The sequence below is a fragment of the Hypanus sabinus genome, chromosome 3 (genome assembly GCF_030144855.1).
Source record: "Hypanus sabinus isolate sHypSab1 chromosome 3, sHypSab1.hap1, whole genome shotgun sequence".
NCBI classification, from domain to species: Eukaryota; Metazoa; Chordata; class Chondrichthyes; order Myliobatiformes; family Dasyatidae; genus Hypanus; species Hypanus sabinus.
In genome coordinates, this window is record NC_082708.1 from 115175973 (window position 1) to 115191018 (window position 15046).

General features: G+C 39.8%; 1 protein-coding gene across 1 annotated transcript in view; it reads right to left on the reverse strand.

The window, feature by feature from the left end:
- Positions 1-15046, reverse strand: part of LOC132390931 (FRAS1-related extracellular matrix protein 2-like) — a 132276-nt gene that overhangs the window by 22283 nt on the left and 94947 nt on the right. Inside the window, exons 7-13 of the mRNA XM_059963466.1 lie at positions 11118-11267; positions 7812-8021; positions 7500-7697; positions 4912-5076; positions 4650-4832; positions 3050-3180; positions 1386-1544 (exon numbers count right to left, since the gene is read on the reverse strand). Of these exons, the coding sequence (XP_059819449.1) occupies positions 1386-1544; positions 3050-3180; positions 4650-4832; positions 4912-5076; positions 7500-7697; positions 7812-8021; positions 11118-11267 (1196 nt within the window). The remainder of the gene's footprint in view (positions 1-1385; positions 1545-3049; positions 3181-4649; positions 4833-4911; positions 5077-7499; positions 7698-7811; positions 8022-11117; positions 11268-15046) is intronic.

The window sequence follows — 15046 nt, forward strand, 5'->3', positions numbered from 1 at the left end:
AGAAAACATGGCAGAGCCTCTGCTTTCTGATGAGTCTGTGCAGGTTCAGCATGTCATAGTAAACCTTGGCAAACTTCTATACAGTAGATGTGTCGTGGGGTGTGTACTGACTGGCTGCATTATGGCTTGCTATGGGAACACTTTTGCCTTTGAGAGGAAAATCCTAGAAAAGGTAGTGGATTCAGCCCAGTACATCATGGGTAAAACCCTCCCAATCATTGAGTGCATCTACATGGAATGTTGCCATAGGAAAGCAGCATCCATCATCAGATATCCCCACCACCCAGGCCACGCTCTCTTCTTGCTGCTGCCATCAGGTAGAAGGTACAAGTGCCTCATGGTCATTATTTATTGCTATTTATTTATATCTGCATTTGCACAGTTTGTAGTTCCTGATGTTAACAGTTTACAGTTACTGTTCTACAGATATGCTAAGAATGCCCGCAGAAAAAGAATCTCAGGGTTGTACGTGGTGACATGTACATACTCTGATAATAAATTTTAAATTTTACTTTGAACTTTACCTCACACATTAAACTATCTTTTCTGATCTACATATTGCATACTCCAGGCCTAAACATGATCCTCAGGCAGGATTTACTCCGAAAAGTTGACCATTGCTTTGTCTTCACGGATGCATTTTGACCCAAGCCAGCAGGTTGTGTTTTGCACCAGATTTCAGCATCTGTAATCTCTTGTCTCTAAACATAGACCTTCAACTTTCTTCCTCCCTTCACCGTGACTTAACCTTTGTGCCTTTTTTGATTTCAGATAGCCAAAAATAGCCAGGTATTGGTGGTGAAACAATAAGAAAGACACACAAGATTATCTGGTCTTATTTTAAGCAAGACCTAGAGGTCTTGGCAGGTCTAGAGTGGATGAGGAGGAGTTTTCCAAGTACTACAGAGGAGCACTTGAACAGGCAAAGCGACATGGAAGAAAGGCTCTAAAGATGTACAAGGCTGATGAATCAACAATTCTACAACTGTTGTCTTAACTCAACATAGACAATGAAATATCGTTTAACCTCTACAAAGTAGTTTTCCCTCAAAGCAGTCTTACTTCTGTACAATTTCCAACAAAGATAAATATCATAGGTGGTGATTTTCATTGTAGTTCCAAGATGGCATCAGATGGATCAGTGTAGACAATTCTAACAGTGCAGGCACAACTCCTGAGCCCGAAGTCACCAAGTGCTTACTCTCTATACTACAGGTGTGAATGTACAAGGTTTTCATCACCCAACCTCTCCTGCAATTAATTCACACTGAAAATATCAGTTTATAACTTCAGGTTATAATTAAAAACAAATTGTCTTCCACTGCACCACAAGATCTGTGTCAAAGGGTTACTTTGCAGCAGCGTAGGTTTTAAACAACTCTTACTGTAACACAGATGACAGGGTAGCCTGTAGGTGGATAGGGAGCTTCTTTTGCTCTTGTGGTGTCATCATACATCAGGAGTGAGACAACCTGAGGAACAGCTGGGAAAGTGACATCAGCCACGCTGTCCATTTCTTCAATATATACAATAGCTTTGTTCATCTGAAGGAACAAAGGCAAAAACAGAAATACAGTTACCCAGCTATAATAAAAAACTTTGAATTAAATATGCTATCAGTTTATAGATGATCAAAATTCACGCAGTGGAGTTGTTTCCTTATATTTGTCATTGATTATTTTTGCAATCCATTAGAGCATTTGGTCAGGCTAACAAGACCAAAAAATAATAATCGCAATAAACATAAAATTGATATTTTATTCAAACAAAATAAGCAGGGGCAAGTTGTCAAATGTGATAGATCGGGTGGTGTACGCTGAAAGATCTTTCCTCTGCCAAGGTGAAGAAAAGATGCAATTTCTGGAAGTGCCTGGATCAAGGTAGAGAATAGGAGGGCATCATGGATGAAAATTAGAAAGGAACTGGGGAAAGATTGGGATATATGTTAAGGATGCGGTGACTGATGGCTGGGAGTAAGCACTGGAATCTCTCTTGGAATCTGGACACTCTCAGGGGCCTGGCTCAGCCTCAGGCTGTAGGAGCAAGGGTTGCGTTTACCCTCAATGGGAATGAACGATCTGATGGGTTCACGGGTGATGAAGACTGGGCTCATGGGGGATGTAAGGGTCAATTCAATGATTAGATAAGGGTAAGGCTGAGATTAAAAACTAAGGGGCCAGTGATTTCGGATTGACAATAGCAGGGCTCACAATCAACCGACTGCAATATTTCGGCAGAGGCTACAGCTAAGTGACAAAGGCTGGTGATCAACGGAATCAAGGGTTGAGTTGATCATCATGGAGGGGTGATCAATGACTGAGGTATGAAGGGTTAAGAGAGTTTTGCAATTGTTGGGGTAGGTTGTGGAGACTGAAGGAGATAAGGGGTGAAATGAATGCTTAGATGACCAAGTTGTGATGATGTTATAGCCCCAGGTATCATTATCTGTCATCTGTTCAGCAGATCCCCCTTAGGCCTCATTGTAGCTGACCTTCTGTGTTGTGAAGGTCTGCTTTGTACATGCATCACACAGAATTAAACAAGATAGCTGAGGAGTCTGGGCATATTTCACCCTACTGGGTGACAGTGCTCACATCCGGAAGCTTCCAAAGCACAGAGAAAGATTTTGGTGGAAAATTTCAATCCAAGTAATAGGTTTCCAAAAATTTCTGCCAAACCTTTTACGTAGGAATTCAATTGTGTAGAACACATAAGTATTGCAATGATCATATTAATTTTATTGGTCAATATTAATTATTGATCTATGAAAGGTATTTATCTGGAAGCTTAGGACTATAAACGCATGGACAAAGTCAGCCAACACAGGGTTAAAATGACGAGGTACCAACAACAGGATGCCAACACTTTCCAACTACATTAACGTAAGAAAACATCACAAAATACTGCAGGGAGATTAAGTTTGACAGAGAGATCTGTCAAAACTGATCACTTTCCTCTTTAATAACACAAATAAACCATTGCTCACAGAGTTGCTGACTGATACAGCAGAGTAGACCCACATACAGAAAGCACGGATTAAAAGTATTACCTGTATTTCTGCCACCATGTTCTCATCTGGCTTCAAGTGAACAGTAAACGCTTCTCTCATTTCCCGCTCTCCATCATAAACAACTTCTATCTGTACTACACGTTCAGTCACTCCTTCTTTAAACTCAAGATCTGAAATAAATACCTCAAAAAAATCAGCTCCTTCACAATGGATTGGAGATACCATCCATTCTTCTGTCTGGTATTAGTCTGCACTAATCGATGTAAATAATGCTCCTGTCAGGTCTGACTGACTCTAACCCCATTGTTCATGAATACTTTAATGCAAGGGAACATAGTTGAAATTCTTCTAACACTAATATTTTAATTTTGGCCTCACAGTCAGAGAATTCAATTGGTGTTTATAAACCTGTAACTAATCTGGAATTTTACTCAACAAGTATTAGTGATGTTTACATAAAAGCAGAGTGCTGGTGCTTTTGAAATTAAATTTTTAATAATATAAATTGGTGCTACGCACTCAAGTTAAGAATATTCTTTTTGGGCTGAATTGCACTATATGAGGGCTGGCAGTTCTGAAGGAAAATTTCAGTTCAGGAAGTCTATGTACACATGGATATGTGTGGAAGGCCAACAACCTTTGAGCATTTATTGAGGTACAATAATCTGTCTGTTTCACTGCTGAGCTCATCCTCAAGTCCAGTGATGGGGCAGCTTTATACACAGGACGGTTGATGCAGGAATGGCAAACCAAATATTTGAAAGGAGTCATCGAGTCTTTACCAAAGTTAGTGCTTATTTATTTTTCAATTTTAAAAATTATTTGTTATTGTTTAGTGTGTTTAATTATGTATATTTAGGAAATAATGACTTTATTATTAATAATAAATAATTAATACTAATAATTTAACAACATTTTTATTATTTAAGTCTATTTTAATCATCCTTAAACATCCCTGACAGAGACGTAGAAAATCTGTTGAAGCCCTTTGCAATCTTTAACTGAAATTTGGGGAAGACAGTAAGGTAAGTGCTTCTTGTTATGCCTCTCTGGAAGCTTTGTGGCTTTTTGTTTGTGTTTGTATATCTGCAGGTCTTGGGGAGGTGGGATGTGGAATGGTGTGGTGCAGATGGGTTTAGATTAGCCAGCCCCCATATCAAGAAAAAGTGCAGATGAGCGAAGACATCGGGCAGCAAGTTGGAGAAGTAGGCTGGGTCCAGGGGGTGGGGAAGCAGAGATCAGATTGGGCATTTTGCAACCCATTTAGAACTGATGTGAGCAGAAATTTCTTCACACAGGAAGTAGCAAACCTGTAGAATTTGCTACCATTGAAAGCAGTTGAAGCTAAATAATGAAATATACTCAAGAAGGTGTTAAGTATTGCTCTAGTGGCTAGAAGGATCAAGGGATATGGGCAGAAAGCTGGAATGGGGTACTAAATTAGATTGATCAACCATGATTGTAGTGAGTAATGAAGCAAGCTCTCAGGACAAAATGGCCTATAATTGCTTCTATTTTCCAATATTTATCTGTTTCAAATCCAATCTAGTAAACTATTTGTGCAATGTTTAAACTTTAAATGTTACATATGGACTCTCAGTGCAGATTGCAAGGTGAGCAGGTAATTTATGTCTCTGACCTTCTGATAATGGATTGTAGTCTTCACCCGAAGTAGCTGATCCATCCTTGGTGTGAACTCGTACAATGGAAACCTTTGATGTATCACCCAGTCGCAGCACAGGGATTGTCACAATTGCCAGTTCCCCAGGTGTTTGAGGCTCTTGGATGCTGTACTTATTTTCAGAAAACTTTATCGTTGGTTCTATTGAAAATAAAGGTGTGTATTGGTCACCAAATTTCTTTCAAAAATAGAGCTCGAATTCAATGCATCAGATACCTACTGTCTCCTTCATCCTTGATCTTGATGAGAGTTTCATTCTGTTCTCCTACTGATCCTCCAAACGGTGATTCACTTTTGGCTGTGCCTAGTACCAACCGGAACTCCTCCACCTCTTCATAGACAGCATCATCTACTAGAATTACGGTGCAGGGCTTCTCAGTCTCTCCTAGGTACCAAACATCATTACTTGAAATCCCAGGAAATAATTATGCCGTCACTTAGCAAACCACTGGTCAACATCAGTATTTTCAGACATACAGGTGGGAAGGAGTGCAGTCAGAGGACAGCAACTTAAACAGGGCAGAAAACTGAAATGAGCAATAAGTGCAATAACTAGGTCTACAAGAAGTTGAATATAAAATGCTAAAATATATTTCTGAATTGCTGATAGTGTAAGTATGAACACATTTGACAAGAATTTGAAGGAAATGAAAGAGGATGAGTTATGCGATTGCCGGACAAGGGCTGCCACCAAGAATGGCCTACACCTGCTTCTAGTTCTTATATAATACAAGGCCTTGGAACCACAGTCACGTCAATTCAATTTGGCCCAATGTATTAGAAGAGCACAATCTCAGGATAAGCTGCAGGTGACAACTGGAAACATTTTAAGTCAAGTGAAATTCTCCAGCAAAGGAAAAATGCTGATAATTGGATTACAGTCAGCCCTCCTTATCCATGGGGGATTGGTTCCAAGACACCCCACGGAAACCAAAAAACACGGATGCTCAAGTTCCTTATTTAACCTGGCTCCATGTGGTGGTCTTTAGGACCCAGCGGAACCCCGGACTTTATTTAACATGTCTCAGTGCAGGGGACATTAGGACCTGGCAGTGCAGCTCTGAATCCATGGTGTTTATGTTCACGAAAATAATGATGATCACGAATGAAAATAAGGTGGAAGTAATAAAGCGATCCGAAAGAGGTGAAATGCCATCAGTCAGTGGAAAAGCGTTCGGCTACGTCGGTCAATGATCGGAACAATTTTAATGGATAATGTGAAAGGCCCTGCCCCAATGAAAGCTACAGTTATTACTAAGCAATGCAGAGGTTTGATTATTGAAATACATATGTTTCTTAAGTGTTTTATATACATAGAAAGGTAAAATATGTACTATATGCTAAGAAAAACATTTGACTAACTGATACTAAATAATATCGGATGTACCTGTTCTGACTTAAAATCCGACTTAAAGATGGACTCAGGAATGGAACTCATTCATAACCCGGGGACTGCCTGTACTTTTAAGTCATTTCTAGATTACTTATAATACCTAATACAATGTAAATGCTATGTAAATAGTTGTTATACTGTATTGTTTAGGGAATAATGACAAGAAAAAATAGTCTGCACATGCTCAAACAATGAGTGCTGGAGAGAGAACTTCTGGGTTTTCCCGAAGCGTGGTTGGTTGAAACCGTGCACGCGGAATCCGCGGATAAGGAGGGCCGACTGAGTCCGGCCTCTGGGGTGACATTCAATACACTACCGGCCCCAACTCATGAATTTTAAGTCATATGACATGCGCAGAGAAGGTGAACCATTTCCACATTTCTTAAAGGTAACCGTCACTAGTTAGTTTCCTTCCAGTGACAACATTCACTCAGCCACCAACCCATGGTCAGAGTTTCACATCACCCCTGATTTGTGACCCAAGATCTCATTTCCCACTGAAATGCAATAACACTGAGTACAGAAAATCAATGACACCAAATCCCAGCTATCAATCCGTATGTAGCCTCAAATGTCACCCAACACTCCTCAGGTCTCTCCTTTAGAATCCACTCTACCAATCCATGGTTACTAATTTCTCCTACCACCACTGCCCCATCTTTGCAATTCTAGGCCTCCTTCCACCCGTTACTCATTTCCTGCTGTGTGTGTATCAGTGAAACCAATGCAGTGTCAAAGGAGTCAGTTAAACCACTGAAGACTTCAGTATCAAGTGGTTGCTTACAGTTTCTTGGTGAAATCAGGGGAACTGCCTCCCCTACGTGATGTTTCAGAAATCATGGCTGCATCTTTATTTCTCAGCTGACATTGCCCTAGCACTCAATCTCTCTCATGTTCCTCTTCTGCCACCTCACCACAATGAAGGTGAATGTCATGCTGGAGTCTACCTCTGAAAGACTGATGCTGCAAACACAGGGCCTCACCAGTAACTATCATCTGATGCACAATGTAAATTCTGCATTGGAACACCAACTGCTAAAAGTTCAAAGTAAATTTATTATCAAAGTACAAATACATCACCACATACAGCTCTGAGATTCGTTTTCCTCTGGGTACACTCAGTAAATCCAAGACCATAATAGAATCAATAGAAGATTATACCCAGCGGGGCAAACAAACAACCAATGTGCAAAGACAGCAAACAGTGCAAATACATAAGAGGACAAAAATACAGAAATAAGCAGTAAATATAGAGAATGTAAGATGAAGAGTCCTTGAAAATAAGTCCATTAGTTGTGGGAACAGTTCAGTGATGGAGTAAGTGAAGTTGAATGAAGTTATCCCCACTGGTTCAAGGTGTATGTTGTATGCCAAGGAATTCTCATTAACCTTCTCTGTTATTGCTGATTACTTACCAGGTAGGAAAGGAACAATAGAGTCATCTGTGTTTGGCCTTTCTTCATAATCACTCATAACCTCAGCAGTTCCCTGGCGGGTATAACAGCGCACAGTGGACTTATAACTGATGTCACCACTACGGTACACCACAGCTGTGACATGACCAGCCGTTTCATTTTGTATATACTGAGATTGCTTGAATTGCACCTTGGGCACTAAAAGACACAAAAAGAGAAGAAGACACTTCCTTTAAAGTGTGAAGAACTGGATTATTCAACTGAGAAAATCAGCAAGAAGACTGTCTTTTGATTCTGTGCCTCAGTACTTACAGTCAGATGTTGAATCATTAATGGTGACCAATGTCCTGCTGGGCTCACCAAGCGCAGCGTTCATTGGCATACGGAGCACCAGTTCAAAAGTTTCAGGTCCCTCGAGGATAGGTTGTCCTAAGTCATCCAAAATGGTGACACGCAACGTCTGCATTGTGACACCTGGGGCAAAGTCCAAATTTCGGCTGATTCCAACATAATCGATTCCAGCTTGTGAAGAAAATGAAATGGATCAATTTGTTCACATGTAGTGAAACACAGATGCTGTTCACGAAGCCTTATATGAGAGTGGTATATGCTAAATATTACCTGGCAAAATTGGTGGCACTCAGCTCTAGACACGTTGAAGCAGCCTTTCCCAACCTTTTTTGCCCTGGAGGAACCCTTGAAATAATTTTCAGGTCTCAGTGAACCCCTGCATAAGAAGTATTATATCTACACCTCACAGTAAGTTATAGTTATAATAATCTAAAGATAATTGTCAATGCTCTTTTGAGTAAGAGAATGAATTTTTAACCAATCTTTCTTGAAAAAATAGGTAGCAAAGTTAGCTTACCTTTCCTGAAATTAAGCTTTCTTTCTCTTCTATAAATTTTAAAAACTCATAAGGCAAACATAATAAATTTCTGTTAAATAACTGGCTTAAGCCAAAATGGGACTTAATTTTTCTAAAGGTAAGCTCAGTAGATTTAATTTAAATAAAGTTTGTAAATGAATTTTAATTAAAAGCTTTACTGTGTGTTTTGAGATTCCAATAGCTGTTTAAAATGATCAGTACTTTTACGTGTCTTATGGGTGTGATTTGTGGTTTAATGTTGCTGGAGCCGTTGTTACATTTGTAGGTTGTTTGCCACAGACCAGGAAAAGGGGTTAACAAAAAACCAAAAAAGAACATCAAAATAAATAACTAAATGGGAAAACTGCAAAAAATACAAACTCTTCTCAACATAATTCACTCTAACCGACACAATCCATCTCTTGTAATGTTTACAATAGCAAAGCAGTAGGGCAGCATAACTTGTGGTGTGTAAAAATTCCTTCTTTAGAATGAACATTTCCCTCCAATTTTCTGCTGCACTGGTAGACTGGTAGAGTTAGTTTGCTTCCATAAGTCAGTCGGCGGTGCATAAGGGGAAATTGGGGGAGGTAATTCGGAAGGGATGTCACAGCCTAAGTTGGGAGAGTCTATTCAATACTCGTAAAATGGACTTTATGCTTCCTATCAGCCTACCATCCTCCCCCTGTACAAAACAGCACTCACCAATTATAAGCCTACCGTCCTCCCCTCTATGCAATACAGTGCTCACCAATTATAAGCCTACCGTCCTTCCCTCCATGCAACTCACCAATTATCAATGGCCTCTCCTATTTCATGTCAAAAACAGAGAATAAACATGGCCTATTATGCACTGTGAGACTGGGCTGAGACACCTCAAACAAAATTGCTTACAGGGCTGCTCTGTCACCGCCCACCGATGCAAGTGCTAACATTGGCGTCGTTCAAAGTTCAGAAAACGATGTTTATTTTTTTCAATCACAATCTTTTGTGGAACTCCTAGCGACTTCTTGCGAAACCCAGGTTGAGAAACCCAGAGCTGAGGGATCAAGCCCCTCTCTGGGACTTTACTTCTCTTATGATAAACTTTCATGGTTAACACAATTGAGAAGAAGTGTGCAAGATTACGTTGAGCATAACCTTGATCCTCTTCATCTTGAGTCAAAGTTCTCTAATCTGTTCTAATTCTGGCCTCTTGTACATCTTCAGTTTGCATAGCTCCAGTATCACCTTCTGTTGCCTGGACCCTAAGTTCTGGAATTGCCTTGAACTTATTGTTGCAAGTGTATTTACGTCTCCAGGTTTAGACTCCCCCACAAGTAGAAGCAACAAGCCAGATCCTGCAACCCCAAATGTCCAATGACTATCCTTAGGCATCGCCACTACAGGTGGAGGACTGATCTTGCACATCTTTCTCTCCTGGAAGTCAAGTAGTATGCTATAAAGAGGGTTCAAGTGATAAGTACAGGGTCCTGCCAAAAGGCTTTGAAGGAGCAAAGGATGGTGGAAATATTTTCTCCCTGACACTGTCAGGACTGTACTTCAGGAATTCTGTTTCTAAGGTTCACTATACTTACTTGCCAGTTTTTTTTGGCTTGTTAATCCACACTGATAATTTTAACAATTCTCAAAGCTGTAGCCTTAGTTCTCTCAGCTCTTCTATCCATATAGATTCTTACTTTACAAGGAAAGCTTGTTATTGGTACTTCTGCCCTTTTAGAGTGCACCAACTTGCATTTATCTTAAAATATATTTCCCATATACATGAGCATTCTGCTTGTTTATTAACAACTGATTCCCCCGGTGGTTTCTAATTTTGTGTTCAATTTGCTGAATTGCTGAACACGGAAATGTAGATCCCCATTCCAGTCTTCTATTAAACTTCAGTTAGAAGCAGGGGAGAAAGCCGCTAAACATCATAGTGTATTTGGTTCTGAATAATGCATGGTTTCACTTTGGTCAAAGATGAGTATTTCTGTTGCTGATGTTTTGCATGTTGTTGGAGTAACAACAAAAAGATTAATAAGTGAGTTAAGTTTACATATCTGTGAGTGATATTCATTCCACAATTAACCTCCAATAGACAAAAATGAGAAAATCTGCAGATGCTAGAAATTCAAAGCAACACACTCAAAATGCTGGAGGAACTCAGTAGGCCAGGCAGCATCATAGAAAAGAGTAAATAGTCAATGTTTTAGGCCAAAACTCTTCATCAGGACTGGAGCAGAAGGGGAGAACCAAGTCTTCTCTTTCTCTTTCCTGTTCTGCTGAAGGGTCTTGGCCCAAACGTTGACTGCTTACTCTTTTCAATAGATTCTGCCTAGCCTGCCAAATTTCTCCAGCATTTTATGTATGTTGCTTTCTCTAATTGATCTTAATAGCCTTAGGCTATGAGTTGCCCCCACAAAAAAACTCAAAAATATATTACAAATTGTTTACAGGACAAAAAGGCCATTTGGTCCACAGGTCCTGGTCAGTGTTCCTCTGCCTCTACCTATCTCTCCTATTCAGTGACCTCCATGGCAAGGAGCAAAAGTTGCCCTCAGATGAATAAATGACCTGACTTGACATCCTTGTTAAGTCTCCTGTCCAATCTTGTAAGTAAAGAATAACCTCTTGGGTGAGACAAAGCATCTGATATGAGGCTTTGGGGGAGAAACTTCCCAAATAACAAAATTCTAACATCACGTAAAAACTCAACCTGCAAGCTACATGGAACAGTCTTGCTTTGGATTTCAATATTCACGTACTTTCAGCTGATGTTGGTTCTGTTTTGCGGGAACGCACAGTAACCGTTGCAATCTTTGATAGGTCGGTTCCTGTTCTCCAGACACGCACCTCCACATGGCCAGCACTCTCATCAACTTGGTAATCGGTGTCTCCAAAATAGAATGCAGGTTCTGTGCATAGGAAAGGAAACAGAACGAGAGGAGGTGAGAACTGATTCTGAGCATAATGTGGTTCTGATAGCCTCACACAATAATTCATGCTAAAACTGTATCTTTACTAAGCTGGAATATTGTCTTTGATCCAGCAGAAAAACTGGATAATGTTGCAAAAGGTAATAACTTAGAAGCTTTTTATCACAAAATCAACAGGTGACAGAATAGTTAGCTGAAAGCAGAGGTTCACGTTTCCCTAAGCAGTTTCCTTTTACTAACCCAACTAATGCTATAATTGCCTTCATTGAACTGGGCTGCCTATCAACCTGAATATTAATATTAATAAGGGTTTTAAGTGAATTGAAACAATCTTTTTGCCCCAAAAGTAAAGAAAAGGTATTGAAGTCTCTCTTAAGTCCCCAGTCAGGTTTCTGATGGGCATGAGACAGGACAATTTCCTTGACCAGGAAGGCTTCAATATCAGTAATGAAATTGAAAATCATAACTGCAGGCTTGCACTAGTGTTCTCTTCCAATATTTGTGTATCAGTGCACTTGTAATGCTACTGTGACACTGTAATCTCCTTTGGGATCAATAAAGTGTCTTTCTATCTTTCTCTATCTAAAAACGGCATGGTCCTTCACCTGCAGAGCAATCAGCAACTTCAGAAATGCATCTTTTCATAACTGCAGTATCTTTGTTAGATTCAATGGGCTGGATACTGCTCACTTTTACTGACAGCAAATTTATTTTATGCCAGTGGTAGGGCCCAGCCTAACTGGAAATCTATATTACTTAGGAAAAATCCACTCTCAGACTTGGTACCAAATTTAGCTCACATCTGATTTCAGTGGTTTTTATAAGGAAATGTTGAGAAGATAAAGGGAAAAGTAAAAAAAAAACTTATCACTTTAAATAAATAAATTCGTGTTTCTTAAATAAATATCTTTGAATATTGAAAATCTACTGCAAGTTTTAGAGCTGCAAGATCCATACCCCACATTTGCAATTTGTCAAAGACCATTGGAATGATTTTGGGACCAAGGCATCTGCATTGCCTTGCCTGAGACACTGTTGCTCTCCAGACCACACAGTGGACTGTGAGATGTGGAGTACCAGCGAAGTAACTGAGGTAGATGCATGGAATCAAACTGAGGCAAGGGTTGGACAATGGGTAGTGATTCTAGTCAAAGGATCATGGGCCAATCAACATGTAAATTACCATGCAATTTGGTGTTAGGTATAAGTTCTTTCCCATTGCCATCAAATAGGATGTATGTACTGGACATTTCCCCCAACCCCATGGGAAAAGAATGGTAATGGATCAACTTTGTCTACAGCCACCACAGTTGGAGTTGCACCACACCAGGTTATTAAATGTTACTGATTTTCAGTCAGAAATTTGGCTGTTCTGCACTTCCAAAAGCGGTCCTGAGTTAAAATTTAACAATACCCAGGCTAATACTCACCAGTCACACATACAGTCAACCTCTTCTTCATCTACATAAACATTCAAGGTTTGAATGAAATTAAGGCCCATGGAACAATCTATGCAATTTACCAATTTGTATTCTAACTGGTCAACAACTATAGCCAATACTTGGAAAGAATTCCCGTTTGTCTTGTTTCCTTATACTTATATTTAAGCTCTTACCTCTACTCGTTAGGAGAGAAAATGAGTGAATCACATAAATCACTTTCAGAATGGTTTTGCTTTCGCAAGTCAAACAAGGTTTTATCTGTTCACTCTGCTCTTTGCTTTCTCTGGGTGAATAGGTCATGGGAAAAATCATTCATAAGAAACACAATATACATGGACCAACCCCCAGTTTGCAGGATTTATACTGTTGAGATAGTTGACTTATATTTAGCAGATAATATATCTTGAGTTGTATCCCTAAATCCTGAAAGGGACATTAAATGGATTAATGTGTAATCCTGCAATGAAGGTGCTGTGTGTTTAATATTTCAGCAATATTGTAAATATATTGCTTGACTAAGCATTCTGTTTGTTTAATAATTTATTATGGGTGATACAGTATATAACAGTATGTGATATACTTCATCATGTCACCGCACACACCACATCATGCCTCATTTAAAGTAAAATCAAAGCCAGGACCTCTTCTCCTGGGTTCCTGTCTTGGAGCTACAATACATGACAGAAGGGAAGTACAGTCGGCCCTCCTTATCCGTGGGGGATTGGTTTTGAGACTCCCCGTGGATACCAAAACGCAGATGCACAAGTCCCTTATTTAACCTGTCTTTGTGCGGTGGTCTTTAGGACCCAGCAGAACCCTGGACCTTATTTAACGTGTCTCAGTGCGGTGGACATTAGGACCCAGCGGTGATGCTCTGAATCCGCAGTATTTCTGTTTACGAAAATAATCATGATCACGATTGAAAGTAAGGTGGAAGTAATAAAGCGATCAGAAAGAGGTGAAACGCCATCAGTCATTGGAAAAGCGTTAGGCTACAGTCGGTCAACGATTGGAACGATTTTAATAGAGCATGTGAAAGGCCCTGCCCTGATGAAAGCTGCAATTATTAATAAGCAATGCAGTGGTTTAATTATTGAAATACGTATGTTTCTGAAGTGTTTTATATGCATAGAAAGGTAAAATATGTACTATATGCTAAGAAAAACGTTTGACTAACTGACGCTAAATAACACTGGATGTACCCGTTCTGACTTCAAATCCGACTTAAAGATTGGCTCAAGAATGGAACTCATTCATAACCTAGGGAATGCTTGTACTTTTAAGTCATTTCTAGATTACTTATAATACCTAGTACAATGTAAATGCTACATAAGTAGTTGTTATACTGTATTGTTTAGGGAATAATGACAAGAAAAAAAATAGTCTGTACATGCTCAAACAACGAGTGCTGGAGAGAGAACTTCCGAGTTTTCCCAATCCGTGGTTGGTTGAATCCGCACATGAAGAACCCACAGATAAGGAGGGCCGACTGTACGTTCTCACAACTGTGGTACTGTGCTGTCTTTACGACAGTTATTTAGTTTATAATATTTTCGCTTAGTAATTCATTCAATAGTATTTTCTAGTTAGAATTAGAAGTGTTTAAAGTGTATTCATTGCATGTAAAATATATCGGCATGCGATGACGTCACATCCGGTTTCGCCGCGTCTTGTGGGAAAACACCGGTTTGAAATTAGCGCGAGGGTGGGGGCTTTCCACGAGGCTCACCTGAGCAGAAGCAGTTTTGCAGGCATGAGAAATCACAGTGAGAGCAACGCTGTAAGTTAATAGATAATCGATATATTGAACTAAGATGTTAATGCCGATCCTGTTAGAAGTAACGACGGTAGATAATGTTTATGCTTTCGTTAGTTAAAGAGTCGCGGATAGTTTGCATGGAAGTGTATTTAAAGTAGTCAATGGAGCAGGTAAACTCTCTCTGTATACTGCACCTTAGTGTAATGTAGTTATAGTCACCTTTGCAAGTATTTACACTTGAAATGTGATATTAAGGAAGGAACAAATACTGTATCAATCTTGTATTGTTTTATCAACAGTTTTCACCATATGTTAATGTGAAGAGTGAACAGTAAATGGTTAATCTTACTGCGATCTGGTTTGCATTGGCTGTGGTTTATCCGGACGTTAAATTCGGCGTTTCGTTACACCCGAAGGAGAACGTTACAGTGAAAAAGCGGCATTATCAGGTGTTTCAAGTGCTGCAATGTCAGCTCAATCCAGCATCAAGTCGACGCCGCCCAGCGACAAGGGCAGTAAACCGACATCAAGTAAGCCCACCCGGGCGTTATCAGGTG